The 27,738-nt window shown below is 46.6% G+C and overlaps 1 protein-coding gene across 5 annotated transcripts in view; it reads right to left on the reverse strand.

The window, feature by feature from the left end:
- Window positions 1-24,126, reverse strand: part of ZMPSTE24 (zinc metallopeptidase STE24) — a 118,583-nt gene extending 94,457 nt beyond the window's left edge. For 3 of the 5 annotated variants that reach the window (XM_075121377.1, XM_075121375.1, XM_048826050.2), the window contains exons 1-3: window positions 23,937-24,126; window positions 21,108-21,254; window positions 5,994-6,080 (exon numbers count right to left, since the gene is read on the reverse strand). In XM_075121377.1, the coding sequence (XP_074977478.1) occupies window positions 5,994-6,080; window positions 21,108-21,254; window positions 23,937-24,053 (351 nt within the window). In that variant the 5' untranslated portion in view covers window positions 24,054-24,126. Of the gene's footprint in view, window positions 1-5,993; window positions 6,081-6,826; window positions 6,939-21,107; window positions 21,255-23,077; window positions 23,176-23,936 lie in introns of those variants that run through there. The other 2 variants (XM_075121376.1, XM_048826056.2) reach the window with 2 other exon arrangements.
- Between the last annotated feature and the right edge of the window lie 3,612 nt (window positions 24,127-27,738).

Genomic DNA, 27,738 nt, shown 5'->3' on the forward strand with positions numbered 1-27,738 from the left:
CTCCCCAACAGAAGTAAGAAGAGCAACAACAATATTGCATACAAAAATGGAGGATTCAGCCCAGAGTGACCATCACACCAGAGCACTATTTTCAGGATTCATATTCCTAGCATAATATCATCATTACACCAGGGAACTAGTACTACCAGCACAATGAGACTAATATAGCAGCATGTCAAAAATTCACGGTACAAGCACTCTGGGATTCACACAGCAGGATAGCAGTGTCACAGTGCACACTCTCTCAGTATAGTGGGGATACACTCAGGGATTGAGGGCAATGCTTCAGCTAAACACAAGGGCACATGCAAACAGCTTTACTAGCAGCAGGATCTGCACTATTGGCCCAGTAGAAGTTGCATATCAAGGTATTAATTCACAATCCCAGTCCAATAGGATCCAGGCACCAGGCCTTTAGTACAAGAATTTGTACTCCCTGAATAGTGAGATGGGATTACAGAAGTTACAGGAGAAAAAGCCCTCAATGATCATCCCGGCTCGATCTCTCCCCCTGATCCTTACGGTATGTTTTGTCCAATCTCCTTTTAAAAGTCTCAAGACTTGGTTTCTTCTAGCACTTCCCTTGGGAGATTATTCCACAGCCTAAGGCAGAGATTGCATTGCCAGGAAGATTTCTCCTAATAGCCTTGAGTTTCCCCCCTCCCTGCTCCATCCCCTCCCCTTCACTCCCTGGCCTTCCCCCTTCCCCACTGCCTCCACCCTTGCAGGAGGCAGGGAGAGGGACTGAGTGAGCCAGGAACATGCAGGAGAGGAGGGAGAGAGTGTGAGAAGGACAGAGCCCACTTTTCCCCCAGGCAGAGCACAGCAGCTCCATGCTTGCAAAAATTGGGGGATGGGCGGGGGAAGCAGTGTCTGACTCAGCATGCACCCCACACACACCACGCCTTGCCTCTGTTTGAGGAGCCAATGACCCCCTGCTGCCCCCCAAACTGCACCCATGGACTCCCCTTCCCCTCTCTCAACACTGCGGTGGGCATCCCCACCCATCTTCAGCATGAGCTGGGCTTCCTCTGCCTGCAATGGGACTCACCTGCTGCTTGCGGAGCCAGGCTGAGCTCCAGCCACACAGGGAGCTCGCCCATGAGATGCAGGTAGGAGGCGGAGCAGCCCCAGGTGATATGGGGCTGATGAGGAGGAGGAGAACACAGTGCCTCTCTGGAGCAGAGCGAATCCAGCACTACCTGTCCTTGCCCACCAAGGTGGTTTATTTTGTTAAAAAGTGGGGTGGTCATGGCCCCAGCCCCTCTGCTCTAAGGTCAGAAGGGACCATCATGATCATCTAGTCTGACCTTCTGCACATTGCAGATCACAGAATCTCACCCACCCATTCCTGTAATAGACCCCTAACCTCTGACTGAGCTACTGAAGTCCTCAAATCATGAATTAAAGAATTCAAGTAACGGAGAACCTGCAATTGACACTAGGTTCAACCTTCAAGTGACCCATGCCCCATGCTCTGGAGAAAGGTGAAAAACCCCAGGGTCTCTACCATCTGAACCAGGGGAAAATTCCTTCCCTACCCCAAATATGGAGATCAATTGGACCCTGAGTACATGGGCAAGACCCACCAGCCAGACACATGGGAAAGAATTCTCTTTACTAACTCAGAGCCCTCCCTATCTAATGTACCATCATCAGTCATTGTAGATATTTGCTACTAGCAGTGGCAGATGGGCTGAATGCCATAGTAGGTAGTCTTATCGTACCATCCCCCCCATAAACTTATCAAGCTGAGTCTTGAAGCCAGTCAGATTTTTTGCTCCCACTGCTCCCCCTGGAAAACCGTTCTAGAACTTCACTCCTCTGATGGTTAGAAACCTTTGTCTAATTTCAAGCGTAAACTTGTAGATGGCCAGTTTATATCCATTTGTTCTTCTGTTAATGTTAGCGTTTAAATTACTCCTCTCCCTCCCAGGTATTTATCCCTATGATGTATTTAGGAAGACCAATCACATCTCCCCTCAGCCTTCTTTTGGTTAGGTTAAACAAGGTAACCTCTTTGACTCTCCTCTTATAAGATAGATTTTCCATTCCTCGGATCATCCTAGTAGCCCATTATAAGCTCTCCTTACCCACTAAGTAGAGGGCCTACGCTTTATTTTGTCACTGTCTTGCTCCTAATCTATTTATGGAACAACTTCTTATTGCCTTTTGTGCCCCTTGCATGGTTGTAATGCATTTTGAGCCTTTGTTTTTCTGATTTTGTCCCTACATCCTTGTGCTATTCTTTTTACTTCTCTTTAGCAATTTGTTCATGTTACTGCTTTTTGTAGGATTCCTTTTTGATTTTCAGGTAATTAAAGAGCTGTTAATGGTCTCTTCCTAGTCTTCCTATCTTTCCTTTGCATCAGGATAGTTTACTGCTGTGCCTTTAATACAGTCTCCTTGAGAAACTGCTAGCTATCCTGAACTCCTTTTCCCCTTACATTTTCTTTCAATAGGTCCTTATCTACCCATTCTGAGTTTATTAAAATTTGCTTTTTAGAAGTCTAGTGTCCTTATTCTGCTGCTCTCATGCCTTTTCCTTAAAATCATGATCACTTTCACCCAAATTGCCTTTAACCTTCAGATTTGCAATCAATTCCTCCTCATTAGTCAGAATCAAATCTCAAATAGCTGTCCCCCTGGTTACTTCACCTTCTGAAAAAAAAACTTGTCCCCAATGCATGCTAAGAACTTATTAGACATTTTGTGTTTTGCCTTATTCCTTTTCCAACAGATGCCTGGATACTAAAGTCTCCCTTTACTACTAAGTTTTATGTTTTGGATATTCCTGATATTTGTTCTAGACATGCCTCATCTATCTCCTCCTCATGATTTGGTGGTCTATAGTGGACCCCTACCATGATGTCCCCTTTTTTTCCTCCATTTATCCCCCCCAGCGATGTTAACTATCTGGCTCTCCCCTCCTTCTGGACATTTGAACAAGCATATATATTTTGATGTACAATGCAACACCTCCTCCCTTTATTCCCTGCCTGTCCTTCGTGAACAAGCTATACCACTCTATACTAATATTCCCGCTATAATATTTATCCCATCAAGTCTCTATGATGACAATTAAGTACTAATATTTTCAGTTCTTCCTGTTTAATTCCTCCTACTCCTTGCATGTGTCTTGCCCAGGATCAATGGCAGACTGACAGGCCAATAATTACCTGTAGCATCCCGTTTACTCTTTTTAAATACTGGCACAACATTCACTTTCTTCCAGTCTTCTGGGACTTCCGCAGTGTTCAAAGACTTATTGGAAAAAAAAAAAAAAACTGTCTAGAGAGCACTTCTACTAGTTCTTTTAAAACTCTTAGATTTAAGTATCAAGTGGAGTGCCCCAAGGATCGGTCCTGTGGCCGGTTTTGTTCCATATATTCATAAATGATCTGGAGAATGGGGTGGATTGCACCCTCAGCAAGTTTGCGGATGACACTAAACTGGGAGCAGAGATAGATATGCTGGAGGGTAGGGATAGGATACAGAGAGACCTAGACAAATTGGAGGATTGGGCTAAAAGAAATCTGATGAGGTTCAACAAGGACAAGTGCAGAGTCCTGCACTTAGGACGAAATAATCCAATGCACCGCTACAGACTGGGGACTGAATGGCTCCGCAGTAGTTCTGCAAAAAAGGACCTACGGGTTACAGTGGACGAGAAGCTGGATAGGAGTCAACAGGCCAATGGCATTTTGGGATGTATAAATAGGGGCACTGCCAGCAGATCGAGGGACGTGATCGTTCCCTTCTATTCGACACTGGTGAGGCCTCATCTGGAGTACTGTGTCCAGTTTTGGGCCCCACACTACAAGAAGGAGGTGGAAAAATTGGAAAGAGTCCAGCGGAGGGCAACAAAAATGATTAGGGGTCTGGAACACATGACTTACGAAGAGAGGCTGAGGGAACTGGGATTGTGTAGTCTGTGGAAGAGAAGAATGAGGGGGGATTTGATAGCTGCTTTCAACTACCTGAAAGGGGGTTCCAAAGAGGATGGCTCTAGACTGTTCTCAGTGGTAGCAGATGACAGAACAAGGAGTAATGGTCTCAAGTTGCAGTGGGGGAGATTTAGGTTGGATATTAGGAAAAACTTTTTCACTAGGAGGGTGGTGAAACACTAGAATGTGTTACCTAGGGAGGTGGTGGAATCTCCTTCCCTAGAAGTTTTTAAGGTCAGGCTTGACAAAGCCCTAGCTGGGATGATTTAATTGGGGATCGGTCCTGCTTTGAGCAGGGGGTTGGACTAGATGACCTCCTGAGGTTCCTTCCAACCCTGATATTCTATGAATCTATGATTCTAAGTGATCTGGGCCTGATGATTTAAAAATGTCTGACTTCAGTAGCTGCTGTTAAACATCCTTCTGAGTTACTATAGGACTAGAAAGTGTGTCTCATCACCATCATGATATGGTGAGGTATCCATCACCACCCATGATATGGTGAGGTATTTTCCAAATACTGACCAGAAATTTTTTAAGTGTACACTGCTGCCTTTTCTTCATTATTATTGATTATTCTACCATTTCCATCTAGTAAAGGACCAATATCATTATAAGCATATTAGGATTAAAACAAATGCTAACGAACTTCTTATTGTCCTTAACTCTGCAGAATAGATTTTTCCTTGTGTCACTTTGCTTCCCTCATCAATTTTTTCCAATTCCTAGCTTCTGATTTATGTTCATTACTATCAACTTCCCTTTTCTTCCGTTTGTTTTTTGTCTGTTTTAATATCTTCTTTCACTTCCACTCTAAACCAGGTATGGCCTTCTTTCTTGATTGTGGGACTGTGGCTTAAAATGTTTCTTAACAAAAATGCTGAAGTTGCTGTTCAAGTAGGTCACGTTCAAACCAGCAATGCAAGAGGAAAGTCTCTTCTCCTATTCTGCACTCTCTGTCTACCAAAGCAGCAAGTTCTGTCTGATAAATCCTAAATGCTACAAAAACAAATCTTAACTATGGGCTTTATACAGAGCTCACAGAAGTCAAAGGGAGTCTTCCCATTTATTTCTATGGGTTTGGATCAGTTCTTATACTAAGAACTATTCAACAAAAGATAAGTTTTACATGGTGTTTAATTTTAGCAGTAAAAACTAAGACCTGGTCTACACCCTAAAAGTTAAGTTGACATAACTATGGTGCTCAGGGTGTGGGGAAAAAAACAAACAACACTCCAAGTGCCCTAGATAAGCCAACCTACCTATGCAGGCAGAACTACATTGATAGAACAATGCTTCCATTAACCTAGCTACCACCACTCGAGGAGGTGGAGTGCCTACAGTTATGGAACAACAGAAAGCATCTACCCTACAACTGTATTACTATAGTGCCCATAGTGTAGCAACAGACCATGCACAAAGGAGGTTGGGATCCATGACTACCATGGCCAGTGAAAAGAGAAGAACTGAGGGATGGGTAAGGAAAGGTAATTTATCTCCTCTGTGGTGGTTACATGGGATCTGCAAAGGCAATACAATGAGGGAGAAGGGAAAAAAGCTTTTCTTTCCATTTTAAAATTATTAATTGTAAGTAATTTTTCTTACTTGTCAGGGCTTTCAGCACTGAGAACACTAATTCATTCACCAAACAGACATCACCCAGGAAGCCTCACGCTTCATCCCCACATCTCTGATCTCGAAAGACCACATCTAGGAGTGAGCCCTCTTTGTGTCCATTCTGAGATTGCAAAAGGGTGCCACTAAAAATCTGATAACCATCTCAACTGACTTGTGTGATAAAAAGCTGTTTGATGGTCAGAGACCAGGCTGGATTTGAATTAGTGACCTAGTAACAAAAGGCTTCATATACGATTATGATTCCTCAGAACCATCCAGTTCACCATATCAGAAAATTAACTATAAATATATAATCCTTTCTTTCTCTACAATACAGTACAATAAAAGTAAATGGGATCTTTAACATAAATTCTGTTATACACACAGTTTAGGAACCCACCATTTTCAGAAACAGTTAAAAATGCTTACCTCGTATTCTGGTTCAAAACCAGCACGACCAGAGATTTGTCCAGATACATTCCAAAGGAAAGGAATTCCTCCACAGAGAAGAATCATCTATAACAAAAAACATGTAATGGATTCAATTCACTCTGTGCTATCATGGAGTAAAAAAAGCCTGAAAAGGACAAGACCAATTTTGAAAAGTGACATGGAATTTTTTTTTTTTACATCCTTTTGCTTCTTTACAATATATAAAGAACACCTGCAAGGTTTTTTAGCTTTTTAACTAAACCCCCTTTTTAACCTTAGACATCAGGAATAGCAAGTCAGACCTTCCTTGGTTTCACTTGGGAAATGTTGGTACATCTCAGGACATGGTTACTGTGGCCTCTACTACCTTAATTGAAGATTTGGGGGTACATCTTTAACAAAGGCTTCCTTATTTAGAAAGACAACCAGTGAAGTTAAATAGCTGATAAAAAACAAAAACAGACTTTCAAACAGTCAGACTTTTACTTCCTTCACTAGTGTGATATCACCTTGCGCTAGATCTCAAGTCATCAGAGCATCTTCCAGCCTGGATAGGATGTAATTTCTGATTTACAAAAACAAGCCGATTTATTTATTTATTTAAAGAAAAACCAACTTTCAGGTTGAAGTTTAGATAGAATAAAAGATGGCAAAAGGACACAAGAAAAACTGTGTTTCTGCTCTTGCAAGTTGCCTCTAATCTTTTGGCACCTCTAACACCTAGAATTTCAGTTATTGATGAACGGTCATAGAAAGACAAGTTGTTAACTCTCTTCGGTAAAAGATCATGAATAAAGCGAGTTGAAAGGGAAAAAACTAAAATCACTTACTGGTAATTCTGTTAGTTGCAGTCTCCTCTTCGATCATTCTACAACACAGAATTAATGGCCAGACAGTGCTGTAGTTTCACCTATTTGAAGAAAGGAGTCAAAGAGTTCTGAAATCCCATCTTGATTACATGAGTTTCAGCCAGAAAGCCTCCCTCTAGTCTAACTTCCAAAGTCAGTCTATAAGACACAAAGAGAAATAATAGGCAAGCACCCTGTAAAGGGGTTGGGGGAGGAGAAGAGGAAACTATGACAAGCAGATTACCAGTAAGTGATTTTCCTTTGTCATATGCCTCTCACTTCTCCCACCTACGAAAGTACATTACTGGACAGACAGTGTATGTAACAAGTAGTTGTCACAGGAGGTGAAGGGGGCCTACCCTACTGTGTTGCTAGCAGGGTCCTGGAGCCAAAAGACAGCCTGAGAAGCAAAGAGACCCAGTTAATGAGGAAGTATATCAAGAAGCAGGATGACCACCACATTGCCACCTTATATACCTAGGAAATGAATGCTCACTGCCCATAAAGAGGAGGCTTTTCTAGCCAAGTAGCACCTGATAAATCCAAGCCAAGTCCACCAACCTGGTCATATACTGCAAGAACGCAGCCTAAAGCGCAAACTAATGCAGCCTAAAGCACAACACTGGCATTAGCTGCAGCCTTTAAAACCCTCAAAACAGAGATAGCTGTTTTGACTTCCTAAATTCCTGAGAATTAAGATCAAACTTGAGAACACGCTTAACAAAACACAGCCTATTGTCCGGAGAGGGTAGCGGGTTCATACAGATGAAGAACAATGGGTTCACTCACATGGAACTGGGTGTTCACTTTGGGGACAAAGAGTAAGCTAATAACACTTCCTGGAAAAAACAGAGGGTGAGGAGAAGGGATGATTAAAGAGGAGCTCACGCCCTCATCATTGTGAGATTGCGGCAACAAAGAAAGTATCTTAAAGGACAGAAGTCTGCCATAAAGTGTCAAAGAAAGGTACATATCCTAGCCTGTTAATGAAGATCAAGCCTTATTGAGGGATCCCAAGATGAATCCCTGGTCTTTAAGATGCACTCATACTGACAGAAGGAAATCTCAGAACGATAGAAATGCAGGTCTAGAAGGGAACTCAAAAAGTCATCTAACCCAGGCCCCTCTGCTGAAGCAGGACCAAGTAACCCTAAATCATCCCTGACAGGTCTTTGTCCAACCTGTTCTTAAAAAACCTTCCATGATGGAGATTCCACATTGTCCCTTGGAAGCTTATTCCAGAGCTTAACTATCCTTATCAATTGAAACATTTTCTTAATATCAAACCTAAACCTCCTTTGTTCCATATTAAACCAATTGCTTTTTATCCTACCCTCAATGGACATGGAAAACAACTGATCACAGTCCTCTTTATAACAGCCCTTAACATATTTGAAGACTTACTAGGTACCCCCTCACTCTCCGTTCCTAAAGACTAAACAACCACAGTGTTTTTTACCTTTCCTCATAGGTCATAGAATCATAGAAGATTAGGGTTGGAAGAGACCTCAGGAGGCCATTTAGTCCAACCCCCTGCTCAAAGCAGGACCAACTGTTCCTTGACTTTAGCAAAGCTTTTGACACGGTCTCCCACAGTATTCTTGCCAGCAAGTTAAAGAAGTATGGGCTGGATGAATGGACTATAAGGTGGATAGAAAGCTGGCTAGATTGTTGGGCTCAACGGGTAGTGATCAATGGCTCCATGTCTAGTTGGCAGCCAGTATCAAGTGGAGTGCCCCAGGGGTCGGTCCTGGGGCCGGTTTTGTTCAAATATTTTCATTAATGATCTGGAGGATGGTGTGGATTGCACCCTCAGCAAGTTTGCAGATGACCCTAAACTGGGAGGAGTGGCAGATACGCTGGAGGGTAGGGATAGGATACAGAAGGACCTAGACAAATTGGAGGATTGGGCCAAAAGAAATCTGATGAGGTTCAACAAGGACAAGTGCAGAGTCCTGCACTAAGGACGGAAGAATACCATGCACCGCTACAGACTAGGGACCAAATGGCTAGGCAGCAGTTCTGCGGAAAAGGACCTAGGGGTTACAGTGGATGAGAAGCTGGATATGAGTCAACAGTGTGCCCTTGTTGCCAAGAAGGCCAATGGCATTTTGGGATGTATAAGTAGGGGCATTGCCAGCAGATCAAGGGACATGATCGTTCCCCTCTATTTGACATTGATGAGGCTTCATCTGGAGTACTGTGTCCAGTTTTGGGCCCCACACTACAAGAAGGGGGTGGAAAAATTGGAAAGAGTCCAGCGGAGGGCAACAAAAATGATTAGGGGACTGGAACACATAAGGAGAGGCTGAGGGAACTGGGATTGTTTAGTCTGCGGAAGAGAAGAATGAGGAGGGATTTGAGAGCTGCTTTCAACTACCTGAAAGGGGGTTCTAAAGAGGATGGCTCTAGACTGTTCTCAGTGGTAGCAGATGACAGAACAAGGAGTGATGGTCTCAAGTTGCAGTGTGGGAGATTTAGGTTGGATATTAGGAAAAACTTTTTCACTAGGAGAGTGGTGAAACACTGGAATGCGTTACCTAGGGAGGTGGTGGAATCTCCTTCCCTAGAAGTTTTTAAGGTCAAGCTTGACAAAGCCCTGGCTGGGATGATTTAGTCGGGGATTGGTCCTGCTTTGAGCAGGGGGTTGGACTAGATGACCTCCTGAGGTCCCTTCCAACCCTGATATTCTATGATTCTAACTAAATCATCCCAGCCAGGGCTTTGTCAAGCTGGGCCTTAATAACCTCTAAGGATGGAGATTCCACCACCTCCCTAGGTAACCCACTCCAGTGGGGGCAGGTTTTCTAAACTTTCTATTATTTTTTTTTGCTCTCCTCCGGGTTCTTTCCCATTTGTCCACATTTTTCCTCAAGTGTGGTGTCCAGAACTCAGAGTACTCCAGAAGAGGCCAGCTAGAGCAGAACTCCCATGTCTTACACATGCCTGTTAATACACCCCAGAATGACACCAGCCTTTCGAATTATACCACATTGTTGGCTCGTATTCAATTTGTGATCCATTCTAACCCCCAAATTCTTTTCAGCACTACCACCATCTAGTCAGTTATTCCCAAAAGTGGGACTTACCAGAACTGCAGTTCTGGGCTTTGTGGATGCAAAGATGCTACTACAGAGCTGTATCAGCTATGGCACCAAGCTGCAAGCTGAGGCAAGATAAAATAATTACTGACCTTTCATACTGTTGTTCTTCCAGAGATTTTTCCCCCAGTGTATCTGTTGGTCCAGCTCTAGCAGCCCTTGAGTTGTGCAGTTACGCACTGGTATAAAGAGCACCACCAGCCTCACGCCCCCTTGCCAAGTTCCTTCTTGCCGGTAATGCCGACAGAGGGGTAGGAGGGTCGGTTCTGGAATGGACATGAGCAGCACATCTCGAAGAACAACCGTTATGAAAGGTTAGTAACTGTTTTTTATTTTGAGTGCTTGCTCGGGTCCATTCCATGCTAGGTGATTCACAAGCAGTACCCCTAGAGGTGGGCTCAGAGATCATGGACATGCTGACTGCAATTCTGCTCTCCTGAAACTGACATCTTCACAGGCCTGTTGGATGATGGCGTAGCGGGAAGCAAAGGTACGAACCAACTGCCAGGTAGCAGCTCTGCAGATGTCCTGGATTGGTACTTGTGTGATGAATGCTGCCTAGAAAGCCTGGGCTGTTGTGGAATGAGTGAGCACGATGGCCAGAAGCAGAACCTTTGCTGGTTTGTAGCAAGTTTGGATACAGGCAGTTATCCAGGAGGAGATTCTTTGGGATGACACAGGTACCCTTCTCATCCTTTCCACTACTTCTACAAAGAGTTGTGTGGACTTGCTGAAGGGCTTAGTTCTCTCAATATAGATTGTGAGGGCCCACCTAGCATCCAACGTTCCCCAGCAGTCTTGTGAAGTTTTAGAAAGAAGACAGGTAGAAAAATGCCCTGGAACTGCGACACCACTTTTGGTAGGAAGGCTGGATGGGGACACAGCTAGACCTTGTCCTTGCAGAGCACCGTATAAGGGAGTTCTGACATAAGGGCCTTAATCTCAGAGACCTTCTAGCTGAGATGATCGCTACCTGGAAGGTGACCTTCCAAGAGAGAAGCAGTATGGGACATGATACTAATGACTTGCTGGGAGGCCCTGTGAGCCTCGAAAAGACCAGGTTTAAGTCTCATGGGGGAGGGGGGGGGGGGAGAAGAGGAGGGTCGGTTCTGAGTCTAAGGGTAGTCTTTCCAGCCCATTGAGAAACTTGACCGTCATCTTGTGGGATAACACTGATCTGCCATTCACAGGAGGGTGGAAGTCTGAGATGGCTTCCAAGTGAACTTTAATATATGACAGTGCCAGATCCTGATGCTTTAGGTGGAGCAGATAGTCCAAGATAGAATGCAGAGAAGATAGAGATGGAGAAAGATTCTGTTCAGAGGCCCAACAAGTGAAACGTTTTCACTTGGCCAGGTAAGTAACCCTGGAGGAAGGCTTTCTACTACCTAGCAAGACCTGTCAAACCTGATCTGAGCAGGCCTGCTCCTCAGGATTCAGCCACACAACCCCCATGCAGTTAGGTGCAGGAAGGCGAGGTGAGGTTTGGGTGAAGCAACTAGCCATGGTCTTGTGAAATCAAGTCTGGAAGGAGCGGAAGCACGAATATCACTGCCACTGAGAGGTTCAGAAGAGTACCGAACCAATGCTAGCATAGCCATGCCAGTGCTTTCAGGATAACTTTCACCTTGTCCTGTTTGATGTTTAGGAGGACCCTATGAACCAAGGTGATCAGTGGGAAGGCATACAGTAAGTAGGTGGTCTGCCCATGAGAGCAGGAAGGCATCGGAAAGGGAGCCCAGACTGTGCCCATGCAGCGAACAGAACTGGTGGAATTTCCTGTTCTGTCTGGTGGCAAACAGGTACACCTGGGGAGGCCCCCACCTCTGGAAGATGATACTGACAAGGTGGGCTCTCCATCCCAGGCTGACACATCCAAGACTAGGATTATCAACAGCTGAGGGGCAGCAAAGGATACCACTTCCATTACGTATCCTGGGTCTCTCCACCATGTCAGCGAAGACTGGAGGCAGAATTGTGAGTAGAGTCCAGGTGGTGTCTGCTCGGGGAAACCAGCCATATCTGGAGGGGTATGAGGTACAACCTTGCATACTGCACCATGCAGGTACATGCCATCATGTGTCTAAACAGTTTGAAGCATAACCGAGCAGTCGTTATTGGGGGGATCGTGATTTTGGATATCAGGTCTGATATAGCGCGAAATTGGGCTTCCGGAAGGGAGGCTTTGGCCTGGGTTAAGTCAAGCACTGCCCCAAAGAACTCTATTCTCTGAACTGGGACTAGAAATTACTTCTGTTGACTCTGAACCGGAACCAGGGTTGTCCGTTTCTTAACGGACCCAGCAGATGGAAGGTGGCCAGTACTGTACTGATGCTGTGCTGCACCTGAGCCTGTGACTGACCTTTGATCAGCCAGTAGTCAAAGTATGAGTAGACTTACATGCCTTGATGCCTGAGGATGGCTGCTACCACCACCAAATACTTCGTGAAGACTTGTGGGGTTGCCAATAGGCTGAAGGGAAGAGCAGTGAATTGGTAGCGATACTGATCCACTACAAACTTTAGAAATCTTCTGCGACCATGGAAGATAGAGATGTGGAAATAAGCATCTTTTAAGTCAAGGGCGGCATACCAGTCTACTGGATCCAGGGAGGGAATGATGAAGGCCAAGGAGACCAGGCAGAACCTCAATTTCTTGAAATATTTGTTGAAACGACACAGGTCCAGGATAGGCCATAGATTTCCCCGCTCCCTCACTCCCCAACCTTCTGGATTAGGAAATATCAGGAGTAAAAACCCCTTCCCTTTCAAGTCTTGAGAAACCTCCTCTATGACCCCCACAAGTAGGAGGGTTTGCACCTCCTGGACGGGAAGTAGCTTGTGAGAATCGTCCCTGAAGAGGGATGGGGGTGGAGGGTGGCAGGGAGGGGTGAATGAAAACTGGAGAACGTAACTTAGTTACTGTACTCAGTATCCAGTGGTCCAATGTTATATCTGACCACACTGGGTTGAAGGGTGACAGGCAGTCCAAAAATAAAAGGGGAGATGGATCTGGGGTGAAGACTGGCATATTGCCCTCGGACGTACCTTGAAAAAGCCTGCCTGGCCCTGCTGGGATATCTATGAGAGCCCGTTTAGGAGGCCTAGGTAGGAGGGAGGTGTTGGCGACACTTATAACCCTTCCCTTTTCTTTTGTAGGGCTCCTACTTGAGAGACACTGCAAACCTGAGAGGCTACTGGGGCCTAAAGTGCTTCCTGGAAGCTGCAGGTGTATAAAGGCCCAAGGAGCGAAGGGTGGCCCTCGAGTCCTTGAGGCTGTGAAACTTTGAATCTGTCTGTTCAGAGAACAGGGAGGTGCTCTCAAAGGGGAGGTCCTGGATGGACTGCTGCACTTCAAGATGGAGGCCACATGATTGCTGATGACTGCCAATGCAACAGTACTGGCTGCTGAGTCAGCCACATACAGAGCCGCCTGGAGGGAAGTCCTGGACACAGTCCAGCCCTCCTCTGGGATGGTTGTGAAGAACTCCTGCCTTGACTCCTATGGCAGTCTCTCCTTAAATCTGGACAATGAGTCCCACAGATTAAAACTGTATCTCTGCAGTAGAGCCTGCTGGTTGGAGATATGTAACTGGAGATCACCTGTCGTATGAGGAGAGATTAATAAAACTGGGACTTTTCAGCTTGGAAAAAAGGCAACTGCGGGAGGATATGATAGAGGTCTATAAAATCCTAAGTGGTACAGAGAAAGTAAATAAGGAAGTATTATGAGAAGGACTAAATAACACAAGAACAAGGGGCCACCAAATGAAATTAATAGGTAGCAGGTTTAAAACAAACAAAAAAGTATTTTTTCATGCAACGCACTGTCAACCTCTGGAACTCCTTGCCAGAAGGTGTTGTGAAGGCTATACCAGGGTTCAAAAGGGAGCTAGATAGATTCATGGAAGATAGGTCCATGAATCGCTATAAGCCAGGATGGGCAGGAATGGTGTCCCTAGCCTCTGTTTGCCAGAAGCTGGGATTGGGTGACAGGTTATCAAGTGATCCTTGCCCTATCTGTTCATTCCCTTTGGGGCACCTGCCATTGGCCACTGTCAGAGGACAGGACACTGGGCTTGATGGACCTTTGGTCTGACCCAGTATGGCCGTTCTTGTGTTCTTATCCAAACAGGTCCAGTCTCTTGGACTCTATTTTTGTGGGTAGCACTCGACTGCCCGTCTGTCCCACTCATTTGCTGCCAACATTACCAGAGACCCCAGTGAGGGGAAAGGGGAGCGAGTAAAGGTACTTGAACCCACTGGTTGGGACACAGTATTTCTTTTCTGCCCTTTTTGGGGGTGGGGGGCAGAGAAGGAGTCTGCCACAGTGTTCTGATGGGGCCCAATGACCGCTTTGTTAACAGGCAAGGCCACTCTGGAGGGAGCAACTGCAGCCAGGATGCCGATTAGGCTGTGTGCTGACTCCTTAAGCTCCTCAACTTCCAGGCCCAAATTCGCAGTGACCCTTTTCAGGAACTCCTGGTGGGACCCGAAGTTGTCCTGCAGGAGTGGGTTACTAGGGCCTACAACAGTCTCGTCTGGGAATGACAAGGAGGCGGCCTGTGCCAAAGGAGGCGGCTTCCTCCTACTCCTCTACCTTCCACCACATCCATTTGGGCCATTTACCGGGATTGGTACTGAAATCAGGGTCCAGTGCCAGACAGGAAGAGAGAGTAGTTTATCTTTCTGACATCACTGAGTATGAGCATTGGGAAGGGGGGGCCCAGTACCGGGGAAATGCTGAAGGATTCCAATACTGCTACTGTATTAGCCAGTGGCCAGGCACCAGCAGGAGGGCAGGTACCAAAGTCTGGCATGTAGGCTGTGTACCAGTAGGTTTTGGGTGGAGCCAAGGATTCCCCTTCAGACTCAGAAGACTATTTTTCCCCTGGAGACCATAGCAGTGCAGTATCCACTTCTGTCTCTGGCCGTGCCGGGGAACTGGGGACAGGCCAGTGACCAGTCCATCGGGACCATGGAGAGCTTGCCTCTGGATGGTGCCACATGGAGCTTGTTGACCCTTGCTCCTTTCTGTCCCCGGCTGCCTTGGCTGACCAGGGTCCTTGAGGGGCCAGCGGGATCGGGAGTGACAGCAGGTCCTTTGCCGCTTGGAAAGCCTCTGGGATTGAAGGAACTAGCAGACGCCTGATCACACCACTGCTCCAGGGAGTCGGAGGCTGGTCCCATACTGGACTCAGCACTCTAGGTAGAGTTGGCAGTGCCATCAGAGGCTCAGGGGAGGACGAGTGGCCTGATGCAGCTCTCACTACACTAGTCGCTCCTTGCTTGTCCCTCCTCTGACCTGGAGAACACCCTCTCTTGGTTCGTTGTTTCTTATGCCTTTTCCTCGGCACCAGGGATGGAGAGCTGTGCTGGGGAGCACTCCACATGGATGTTGAGGTTCTTGGCACTGATTCAGAGCAGCTCGGCTCTGAGACTGGTCTGAGGGCCACCTTCATAAGAATGGCCTTCAGCCAAATGTCTGTATCCTTTCTCATGCGGGCTTTGAAATGTCTGCAGGTCTGGCACTTCTCTTTAACGTGAAACAGTTTAGGCAGCTAGGATGCAGGTCACCAACTGGCATCAGCTTGCCACACGAGGTACACGGATTGAAGCCCAGGGATTAGGGCATGCCCAGCCCCTGGGGTGAAAAGTCCCTCAACAACAGGGGAGGAGGATCCTGGGAACTACAGGCCAGTCAGCCTCACCTCAGTCCCCGGAAAAATCATAGAGCATGTCCTCAAGGAATCAATTCTGAAGCACTTAGACGAGAGGAAAGTGATCAGGAACAGTCAGCATGGATGCACCAAGGGAAAATCATGCCTGACTAATATAATTGCCTTCTATGATGAGATAACTGGTTCCGTGGATGAAAGGAAAGCAGTGGACGTGTTATTCCTTGACTTTAGCAAAGCTTTTGACACGGTCTCCCACAGTATTCTTGTCAGCAAGTTAAAGAAGTATGGGCTGGATGAATGCACTATAAGGTGGGTAGAAAGTTGGCTAGATTGTCGGGCTCAACGGGTAGTGATCAATGGCTCCATGTCTAGTTGGCAGCCGGTATCTAGCGGAGTGCCCCAAGGTTTGGTTTTGTTCAATATCTTCTTTAATGATCTGGAGGATGGTGTGGATTGCACCCTCAGCAAGTTTGCGGATGACACTAAACTAGGAGGAGTGGTAGATACGCTGGAGGGTAGGGATAGGATATAGAGGGACCTAGACAAATTGGAGGATTGGGCCAAAAGAAATCTGATGAGGTTCAATAAGGATAAGTGCAGGGTCCTGCACTTAGGATGGAAGAATCCAATGCATCGCTACAGACTAGGGACCGAATGGCTAGGCAGCAGTTCTGTAGAGAAGGACCTAGGGGTGACAGTGGATGAGAAGCTGGATATGAGTCAACAGTGTGCCCTTGTTGCTAAGAAGGCCAATGGCATTTTGGGATGTATATGTAGGGGCATTGCCAGCAGATCGAGGGACGTGATCGTCCCCCTCTATTCGACATTGGTGAGGCCTCATCTGGAGTAGTGTGTCCAGTTTTGGGCCCCACACTACAAGAAGGATGTGGAAAAATTGGAAAACGTCCAGCGGAGGGCAACAAAAATGATTAGGGGGCTGGAACACATGACATATGAGGAGAGGCTGAGGAAACTGGGATTGTTTAGTCTGCAGAAGAGAAGAATGAGAGGGGATTTGATAGCTGCTTTTAACTACCTGAAAGGTGGATCCAAAGAGGATGGATCTAGACTATTCTCAGTGATAGCAGATGACAGGACAAGGAGTAATGGTCTCAAATTGCAGTGGGGGAGATTTAGGTTGGATATTAGGAAAAAACTTTTTCACTAGAAGGGTGGTGAAACACTGGAATGCGTTACCTAGAGAGGTGGTGGAATCCCCTTCCTTAGAAGTTTTTAAGGTCAGGCTTGACAAAGCCCTGGCTGGAATGATTTAGTTGGGGATTGGTCCTGCTCCGGGCAGGGGGTTGGACTAGATGACCTCCTGAGGTCCCTTCCAACCCTGATATTCTATGATTCTATGCAACTACTAGCACTACCATATACACTAACTCTAAGAACTATATATGCTAACTACAATAACTATACAACATATGTACAGAGAAAGTCCAAACCATTGAGAAAGAAGCCTTGTGGCAACAGGAGGGGCTGTTCCAGCAACCGTCCTGGGTGCTAAAAAGGAACTGAGAGGGCATGAGGCCAGCAGCTCTCTTTGCATGAGACTCCAGAGAGCACTAGAGCCAGCCCAATGGATACCACTGAGAGAAAAATCTCCAGTAATTGTGCACATGGCGTGCACACACCTAGCATGGAATGGACATGAGCAAGCATTCAAAGAAGTTGATAGGCAGACAGATTGCTAGAGCTATAAGTGTCCCTCTTGTGGCAGCCCAGAATTCTAAGCATGAGGGAAGACTGAACACACCAACATTCCTTATGTGGGCTCATGACCATCATATTACTTCTGAGGTGTTACTTCTGAGGATTGGGGAAGGTCGGACACACTGGCATGCCTCTGACCAGTGGGATTCACAATCTGTGAATGGCAGACCCCAGCTGAAAGCCCCTGATTCAGGGCACTGCTCAGCTGAAGAGCTGTGAGCTCTGCCTTCCACACACTAACTGATTTAATGCAGTGCGACGGCCTCACGTTTTTCCATTAGCGTCCCTACAAGACAAAGGGTACATCTACACTACCCACCAGATTGCTCTGCCATCGACTCCTGTACTCCACCGTGGTGAGAGACGGAAGCAGAGTCAACGGGGGAGCGGCGGCAGTCGACCCTGTGCCGTGAGGACGTGAGGTAAGTCGACCTAAGATACGTTGACTTCAGCTACACTATTCTCGGGGCTGAAATTGCGTACCATAGATCATAGATTATCAGGGTTGGAAGGGACCTCAGGAGGTCATCTAGTCCAACCCCCTGCTCAAAGCAGGACAGATCCCCCTCGCAGTGTAGAGACTAAAAAGAGGAGATGAAGCGAAGCCTCTAAGTTTCTGCATAGAGAAAATAAACCTGGGGAGGGGCTGTTCTGACTGAGGCTAATATTATCAGGATGAGGTTTCAGAACTCCTTGCTTTTTTGCTTCTAGTAGGTGGTGCCATGAGACCATCTGTTCATTAATCCACTAGTGTAGGAAGGGAAAAAAGAGAAATGACAGTTTAACAAATTTTTTAGTTTTTTTCAGTTTTGGTTTTCAAAATTAGGACAATTTAAAAAACTAATCAGGTCTGAAGTTGGTCCCAAAAAAATAAATAAATAAAAAAAATAAAAGTTGTGTGTCAAACAATTTTACAATCGGCTACAAAAATCCTAAGTCACGTACCATGAACATGAGTGTTATATCAAGAACTGTAAAATACACGTATACACACAAACACAAAATGCAACTTGAAGTTCACAAAAAGCACTGAAGAAATGTAAGTTAAGATGGAACTTACTCTCTTAACTCTGCTCCCTTGTGTGTATGTTTTACAATAGTCTAATTATACGATCTTATACTATTTCAAGCTGATGCTCTTTTCCCAACCTTGTTTTATAATTGGTCAGCTTTACATTCTCACATAACAGTTCATGATCATAACTTTATGGTATAACTTTAATGACAAATGTGTCATATAATCTGTTTTCCACACCTTGCTTTGGAAATAGCTACACCTCTGAAGGGTGTTTGCAACCTAGGATTATTTTTCTAACTTCTAATTAAATTACCCTGAAAACTAAACTCCCACCCCATAAAACTGACATTAAAATGTAGGTATGTTTCTAGCTTAACTGTTAAAACACTCCTTTATAATAAAATTAAGTACAGAATACAATGGAAACAGTAAAATATACTAAAAAAGATACAGGTTTCAGAGTAGCAGCCGTGTTAGTCTGTATCCACAAAAAGATTAGGAGGGCTTGTGGCACCTTAGAGACTAATCAATTTATTTGAGCATAAGCTTTGAGTTATGAGAAAGTCCTCCTATTCTTTTTAAAAAGATACTTAATATTGTAGTTACAGAACTTTAATTGATACTGTATATGAAAACTGATAATGCCATATCACATTTTATTATAATGCATTTATCTCAGAGGTGTGCAAACTACGGCCCGCGGCCACATCCAGCCCGCGGGACCATCCTGCCCAGCCCCTGAGCTCCTGGGCGGGGAGACTAGCCCCCAGCCCCTCCCCTGCTGTCCCTCCTCCTTCGCAGCCTCAGTTCACTGGGCCACCAGCGCTCTGACCCACCGCTCCTGCCAGGAAGCACAGCAGCATGGCTGGCTCCGGCACGGTAAGGGGGCGGGGGGACCCAAGGGGCAGTCAGGGGACAGGAAGTGGGAGGAGGCAGATAGGGGGCGGGGGCCAGGATGTTTGGGGAGGCACAGCCTTCCCTACCCAGACCTCCCTATAGTTTTGCAACCCCCATGTGGCCCTCAGGCCAAAAAGTTTGCCCACCCCTGATTTATATGTTGCTTACATTTTACTGTAATATTTTGTTGTGCGTATCATTCACTACTTTCCCACCATAGCAGATAGCCAAGTTCCCTGTAAGCTGTGTGGCCACACAGCAACCTATTTAGCACCATGCAGGCACTCAGGAAATCCGCCTGGGGACCTGCCCAGCCAGGGACCAGCCGGGGGAGGGGCGCCCCTCCCCTAGCCCCAACCTAGCCTGGTCCCCAACTCTGCTGCAGCCCGGACCCAGCTGCAGTGGTGTGGACTCAGGCATGGGCCGGCCCGGCCCAGTCTCATGTGCAGCTGGGGCGGTGCAGACCCAGGCTAGGCCGGGGGCCCCTTCCCCAGCCCAAACCCAGCCCCAGAGGAACTTGCTGGGGCCAGGGAAGGGGCGCCTATCCTGAAGTTCAACTGCTAGAGAGGGGAGAGGCCCCTTTCCCCCAGCCCAGGAGCTGCTGCAGGGAGAGAGAGAACTGGGTGGAGTCCTCTCTCTCTCTGCCATAGCACAGGAGCAACCTCCTGCACCCCAACTCCCTCATCCCCGGCCCCACCCCAGAGCCTACACCCCCAGCCGGAGCCTTCACACCTCTGGACCCCAACCCTTTGCCCCAGTCCTGAGTCTCCTCCCACACTCCAAACCCCTTGGCCCCACCCCCACCCCATGAATTTTGTTATGTGCACCAATATGAACGTCATGTGTGACACATCACCTCCATACTGGTGCACATAAAATTCATTCCACACATGGGTGGGAAAAATTAGAAGGAACACTGGCAGACAGTACTACAAAATGCTACCATGAAAATTTACAGTGTTTTCTACATACACTTAAGAAATAGATCATGTAATTAAAGACTTAAATAATGCATCCACACAAAGGCACAGAACTACAGTTGCAGATTCAAACTTTTGCCTTACATTTTCTACGTTTTTTTGGTGTGTTTTTTTTTTAAAAAGGAAAAATAATCAATACAAATGCACACATACTGCCTGGGAAAAGAAAAGAGGGACAATGCAAAATCATAACATAAGATCTCCAAGTCTAGCAGGCTTACGTGCTGAGGACGAATTACTACCAGATGAACATGGCACCTGTCTGCATGCTGTACTAGCAAGGAAACTACCCAAGGCAGTTTACAAACAAATAGACCCTTGTTATGAAAGTGTTGGTAGAGCCCTTTAAATCTGTAGATATCCACGGATATTTGCAAACCATTTTTGTAGATCACAGATGGAGGTGAATCCAAATTTTATATCTAAAGCCCTGCAAATCCTCTGATATCCACTTTATATCTGCAGGTATCTTCAGCCACTGATGCGGATATCCACGGATCATTTCTGCGGGTTGTGGATCGGAAGCAGAAACAAATTCTGTATCTGCACAGGGCTCTGTGTCAGCACAGTGATTTTCTTGTTAACATAGAGAAGTAACGTTCTGCTGTGTTCGCACTGACTAAATAAAAAGTATTTTGACAGTGAGATAGCAATCTTGGTGCAGAAACTCACTTTTTTGGCAGTGACAACATAACCCAAAGCGAGAAACCTTATTAAAGACGGCACTCACAGTATGAGACTTATAAGGCATGCCACAGCATTTACCCTGGAGTTGTATAGCTATACTTGAAGGATTAAATATAAAGTATTTTACATTCAGATTCATTGACAAGTATTGTATAAATTATACAGCAGCTATGGTACTTACAGTGCCCTCTAGCTCAGAATATAGGCCCGACCAAAAACTGAAAGTACTTTTGTCCAGTTGATACAAACGAGACTTTTCAAAGGTTTCCGAATCCATGATCTGTCCTAATTCCCATGGGACATGTGTTGTTGTTCTATATACCTTCCTCTGAAAGAGAGAAAAACATATTAATATTAACATGTTGCGGGGAAGAGTCAAAATGGCTTTTGTAAAGGGACGGAAGAACCCAATGCACAGCTACAGACTAGGGACCGAATGGCTAGGCAGCAGTTCTGCGGAAAAGGACCTAAGGGTGACAGTGGACGAGAAGCTGGATATGAGTCAGCAGTGTGCCCTTGTTGCCAAGAAGGCCAATGGCATTTTGGGATGTATAAGTAGGGGCATAGCGAGCAGATCGAGGGACGTGATCGTCCCCCTCTATTCGACATTGGTGAGGCCTCATCTGGAGTACTGTGTCCAGTTTTGGGCCCCACACTACAAGAAGGATGTGGAGAAATTGGAGAGAGTCCAGCGAAGGGCAACAAAAATGATCAGGGGTCTGGAACACATGACTTATGAGGAGAGGCTGAGGGAGCTGGGATTGTTTAGTCTGCAGAAGAGAAGAATGAGGGGGGATTTGATAGCTGCTTTCAACTACCTGAAAGGGGGTTCCAAAGAGGATGGCTCTAGACTGTTCTCAGTGGTAGCAGATGACAGAACGAGGAGTAATGGTCTCAAGTTGCAGTGGGGGAGGTTTAGATTGGATATTAGGAAAAACTTTTTCACTAAGAGGGTGGTGAAACACTGGAATGCGTTACCTAGGGAGGTGGTAGAATCTCCTTCCTTAGAAGTTTTTAAGGTCAGGCTTGACAAAGCCCTGGCTGGGATGATTTAACTGGGAATTGGTCCTGCTTCGAGCAGGGGGTTGGACTAGATGACCTTCTGGGGTCCCTTCCAACCCTGATATTCTATGATTCTATATCATGTCTCATCAATCTATTAGAATTCTCTGGGGGGGGGGGTCAACAAACGTGGACTAGGGTGACTTGAACTTTCAGAAAGCCTTTGATAAGATCCCTCACCAAAGGCTCTGAAGCAAGTAAGCAGTCAAGGGATAAGAGGGAAGGTCCTCTCATGGATCAGTAACTTGTTAAAATATAGGAGACAAACGGTAGGAATAAATGGTCAAACTTCATAATGGAGAGGGATAAATAGAGGGGTCCCTCAAGGATCTGTACTGGGACCAGTGTATTCGTAAATGATCTGGAAAAGGGGGTAAACAGTGAGGGGGCAAGATTTGAAGACAATTCAAAATTACTCAAGATAGTTAAGTCGAAAGCAGACTGCAAGGGGTTACAAAGGCATCTCACAAAACTGAGTGGGCACTATAGATACAAAATGATGGGGTCTAAATTAGCTGTTACCACTCAAGAGAGATCTGTGAATCATTGTGGATACTTTTCTGAAAACACTGCTCAATGTGCAGCCGAAGCCAAAAAAGCAAGCAGAATGTTAGAAACAGGAAAGGGACAGATAAGATATAGAGTGGCATTAATGATATTTTCTAAAACCATGGTATACTTTGAATACTGCATGCAGTTCTGGTCACCCCTCTCAAAAAAGATGCATTAGAATTAGAAAAACTAGAGAAGGGAGAAGAGAAATTAAAAAGATTGGGATTGGTCAGCTTGGAAAAGAGATGACATGGGGGGATAAAATCATGAATGGTGTACAGAAAGTGAATAAGGATGTGTTATGTTAAATAAACCAAAGAGGGAGTGGGGGGGTCACAGCAGGTTTAAAAACAAACATAAGTACTTCTTCACACAACACAGTCAACCTGTGGAACTTGTTGCCAGGAAACATTGTTAAGGCCAAAAGTACAACTGGGGTAAAAAAAAAGATTTAGATAAGTTCATGGAGAATAGATCTATCAATGGCTATTAGCCAAAATGGTCAGGGATGTAACCCCATACTCTAAGCATCCCTACCTCTGACTGCCAGAATCTGGGACTGGACAACGGAGAATGGATCACTTGACAAATTGCCCTTTTCTGGTCACTCCCTCTGAAGCATCTGGCTCTGCCCACTGTCAGAAGACAGCATACTGGGTTAGACAGACCATTAGTCTGAGCCAGGATGGCCATTCTTATGATCTAATAAAATTCTATATTTGATTTGTTATTTTAATTTCAGTAAAGATGAAACAATATCCAGTACTAGGTTTGTGTGATTATTTATGTATCAAAGCTACATGACAACAGAATCTATAGAATAACTGTTGTTCTCAAAACCCTATCAAATGACAAATGTAAAGCCAGAGTGATTTATTATTTCAGAGACCAGAAGCTGACATTGGAGTTGCTTGTCTATTTATTTCTCTTATTTTAAAAGATTTTCAAAAACGGTTTATGAAGATCCCAGGAACGCTCTGTCTCACACAGCATGACTTGGGGCGCCATGGTGATGACTGAGCAGAAACTAGGCAGAGGACCAAATTCTGCCCACCAATCCCACTGACTTCACTAGTAGTACCATGCATTCAGGCAAGGCCTAAATAATGCCATAAGCCAGGGCTTTAATATCATATTCGGGAAGGGTAACTGTTAGAGCTCCGGGTCCCCTCCCTTCCCACCTTTCACCACATCCTAGGAGCTTTACGGGCTTCTCCTGATTTCCCACGCCAGGAGCTCCGTGTGCTCCCCGTTCTCCCCTCCCGAATCGCCGCCGTCTCCTCGGTCCCTGCGCTCCCCACTCGGCAGGGCACGAGGCGGGCGGCCGCAGAGGGACTTCACCGCCCGCTCTGCCCCACGCCAGCCGCCCTGTGCTCGGACCCGGGCCCTCCCGCACCTGCCGACGCGCCAGGAAGGCCTCCCACAGGTACACGGCCCAGGAGAAGAGCAGCACGGAGCAGAAGATCCGCTTCTCCATGGTCAGCTCAGCCCAGAGCTCTCCCGGCAACGCCATGACGGAACGCCCCACCTGCAACCGCTGCCACCTCGTGTCCTTGCCGACTTCCGGCCCGGCGTCACTGCAAACCCCGCCCCCTGCTTCCGGTCCGGCGTCATTGCCAACCCCGCCCCCCCGGCTTCCGGCCCGGCGTCACCGCAAACCCCGCCCCCCCGGCTTCCGGCCCGGCGTCACCGCAAACCCCGCCCCCCCGGCTTCCGGCCCGGCGTCACCGCAAACCCCGCCCCTCCCCCCCAACTTCTGGTCTGGCGTCACCGCAAACCCCGCCCCCCCCCCCCCCCAACTTCTGGTCTGGCGTCACCGCAAACCCCGCCCCCCCGGCTTCCGGCCCGGAGACACTGCAAACCCCCCCCCCCCCCCCCACTTCTGGTCTGGCGTCACTGCACACCCTTCCCCCCCCCCGGCTTCCGGCCCGGAGTCACCGCAAACCCCACCAGTGTCACCGTGAAACCCCCCCCCTGCTGACTTTCAGCCCGGTGTCACCACAACACTGGTTAAAAAAAGGGACTAAAACATTTGTATCACCATCTCTTGGATACTGCAGAGAATACAGTCAGAACCAGGGAGCTATTTGCTATCTTTTAGCCATCTGGAAAAATATCAAACCATTGCTTGTAAACAAGGTGATACACCGATTGATAGAGTGGTAAATAATGATAAAACAGAGCGGTCTAGGTCGCTGGGTAAGTGGAGTTCATTCAAGCAACATGCTGGGTTTTTTTAATGTGGCCAAATGCAAGGTCATACATCTAGCAACGAAGGTTATCACTTTCAAAAGTGGCCCAAGTGACATAAGACCTACTGACTTGATGTGTTTTTGAAGAATTTACCCAAAGAGTGTAGTGTTGAAAAGGGACCCTGGAGGCTCCGGTCCATTAAAAGTACGATTGGTGGCACAGCAGGGGCCCAGGGATAAGGCAGGCTTCCTGCCTGCCCTGGCTCTGCGTAGCTCCCAAAGGTGACCACCAGGTCCCTGTGGCCCCTAAGTGTTCAGGGAGCCTCCATGTGCTGCCTGTGCCCCCAATGCCAAATAAGTAGCTCCCATTGGCTGGGAACCATGATCAATGGGAGCCGCAGGGGCAGCACATGGAGCCCCACTGGCCTCCCATGTGCCTAGGCACCTGTGCTGGGGCAGAGCCACACTCCCTGAGAAAAAGGGCTGAACCAGGCCAAAGAGGCTGCATGGATCCAGAGCCAGTCAGGACTGGGCTAGGTCCTATATAAAGGCTGCCCAGCTAGGGAGAATGAAGTCACTCCCTGGCCAGCAAAGGAGAAGGACTAGTTCCTGATGAAAAGAGTAGCAAACAGAACAGTGCTGGGCAGGTATGGGGGAGTAGATAGGAGCTCTAGCCCATTACCTGCTAGGCTGTAGCTCTGCTGCAAAGAGTCAGGAAGGTGTATAGGGCCAAAGGAGAAGTGGCCTAGGGAAACTGAGCAGGCAAGAGGGGAAGGAAGAAGGGCAGAGGGAGGTTGCTGTTAGAGGGTCCCTGGGTCAGGGGCCAGAGTAGTGGGTGGGCCTGGGTCCTGCCCCCCTTTGCACTGCACCTGCCATCAAGGAGAAGAGCTGAGACAGATAGCGACTGGCCCCTGAGATAAGGGGCTAGACTACAGGGTTGTGATTAGCCACCGAGGCAGGTGCAGACAGAAGGACTGCTGTTAATAACATCCTTCCCTGGAAGGGGGTGAGACTGGGGCAGTGTCCTGAAGCAGATAAGGACTGTCCTGAAGAGTATGCTGCTGAGCAGGATCCCAGGACTTCCTGGGAGCTTCGGTAAGCACTGCTGGGACCTTGAAGCCTGAACCCCCTCCCCAACTCCCTACAGCTGAGCCCCATCCTGCACCCCAAACCCCTCATCCAGCTCCACCCCAGAGCCCACACCCCCTAGCCAGAGCCATCACCCTCCCACATCCCAACCTCCTGCCCCAGCCCAGAGCCTACACCCCCTCCCACATGCCAAACCCCTAATCCCCAGCCCTGGAGTCCCTGCCTGCACCCAAACTCCCTCTTGCAGCCTGCATACGCTGCATGTGTAGGGGTCTCTGCTGTTATAGCTGTAGAGGCATAGCTGTATTGACAAAGCCTTTTACTGTAGGCTAGCCCTAAGAAGGAGACAACAGATGGATACAGGCAGATGGCAAAGTACAAAGAAATAATGAGGCAATATTGTCTAAATAGACAAGGAAGATACAGGGTAGGGGAAGGCATATAACATGCAAACAGGGTGAACAATCTGATAGCAGTGAATGTGACGTCAGTGCCATGATTTTGGAGGGCATGGGTTTAATTAGGTGGGAATCAGCTAAATAGAAAGAAAAGGGGAGGAGAGGCTAGGAGGTGTTGGTGTGTAGTGAAGCTGAGCTGAAGAGACTTGGAGGGAGGGGAAGCTGTTTGAGCAAACACCTAAACACAGGGCAGAGAGAATATTTTATAATTTTGACTAATGTCCAAAGGTGAAAAAGGTCCCTACTTTAGCTATTTTGGTTTCTACTGGCTGGAATCTCTGACTGCCTGCTTTCTGCAATTCTTCCTCAAGGCCATCTGGCAGGACAGAGAAGAGACACTTTCCAATCTATTAAACTAAGGAGGGTATTAAACAGCATCTACTAATCTTTTAAAATGAGCAGGCCCTGATAACTTGCATGCAAGAATCATAAAAGAGCTGTCTCAGATCTCTGGTTTACTGGTGTTTTTTAGTAAATCTTGGACTACCAGGGAAATTCAAAAAAAGACTAGAAGAGTGGTAATGCTGTGCCGATATTAAAAAAGGTCAAGCAGAATGACCAGGGTAATTATAGACTGGTGACCCGGACATCAACCCCAGGCAAAGTAATAGAAAACCTGATAAGGGATTCAACTGAAATATAATTAAAGGATGAGACTAATTGATGCCAGTCCACAGCTACAAGACTAAGCTGCTACAAGCCAGTGTAACAAGTGGTATCAAAGCATTAGAAAAAATATGCAAGAAGGTATGAGAGCAAGGGGAGGTACTGACTAAAGGCATCATTTATACCAATCTTGAAGAAAAATGATCCTACCAAATCAAATATGATGAGAGATTTTGAGCTGCTCTGCTGTTTCCTAAGCATAATACTAAAAGTATTGTCACCATTAACTGAAAATAGGGTGGCAACAACAGACCATAAAATTAAGATGCATGAATTAACAGGATGAGGTTGTTTATAGTTGTGGTAATTTGCTGTGTGGAATGTTGATGCACAGCCAAGAAAAATGAGTTAGCAGTTTGACCTTAGTATATAGTTGATCTGTTGGCAGGAAGACAAATGTGGACTGAGATCAGATAAAGGTCACTCCAGCATTGCAGGGAAGTGTCAGTCATGTATGCTCAGTGCAAAACTAGGTAAGTCACTAGACCATAATAAGAAAAGGAGTACTTGTGGCACCTTAGAGACTAACAAAATTTGAGCATAAGCTCACTGTAGCTCACGAAAGCTTATGCTCAAATACATTTGTTAGTCTCTAAGATGCCACAAGTACTCCTTTTCTTTTTGCGAATACAGACTAACACGGCTGCTACTCTGAAACTAGACCATAATAGTAAACAGATCAGAATACTCAGGCTAGTGGTGCAACTGCTGTGATTGACAGCCAGTATTTAGCAGTTATGATTCTTCTATAAGAACAGACTAATCAAAAAGGCTTTAAACGTGATTGGAGGAT

Source organism: Caretta caretta, chromosome 19, assembly GCF_965140235.1.
Source record: "Caretta caretta isolate rCarCar2 chromosome 19, rCarCar1.hap1, whole genome shotgun sequence".
Taxonomy (NCBI): Eukaryota; Metazoa; Chordata; order Testudines; family Cheloniidae; genus Caretta; species Caretta caretta.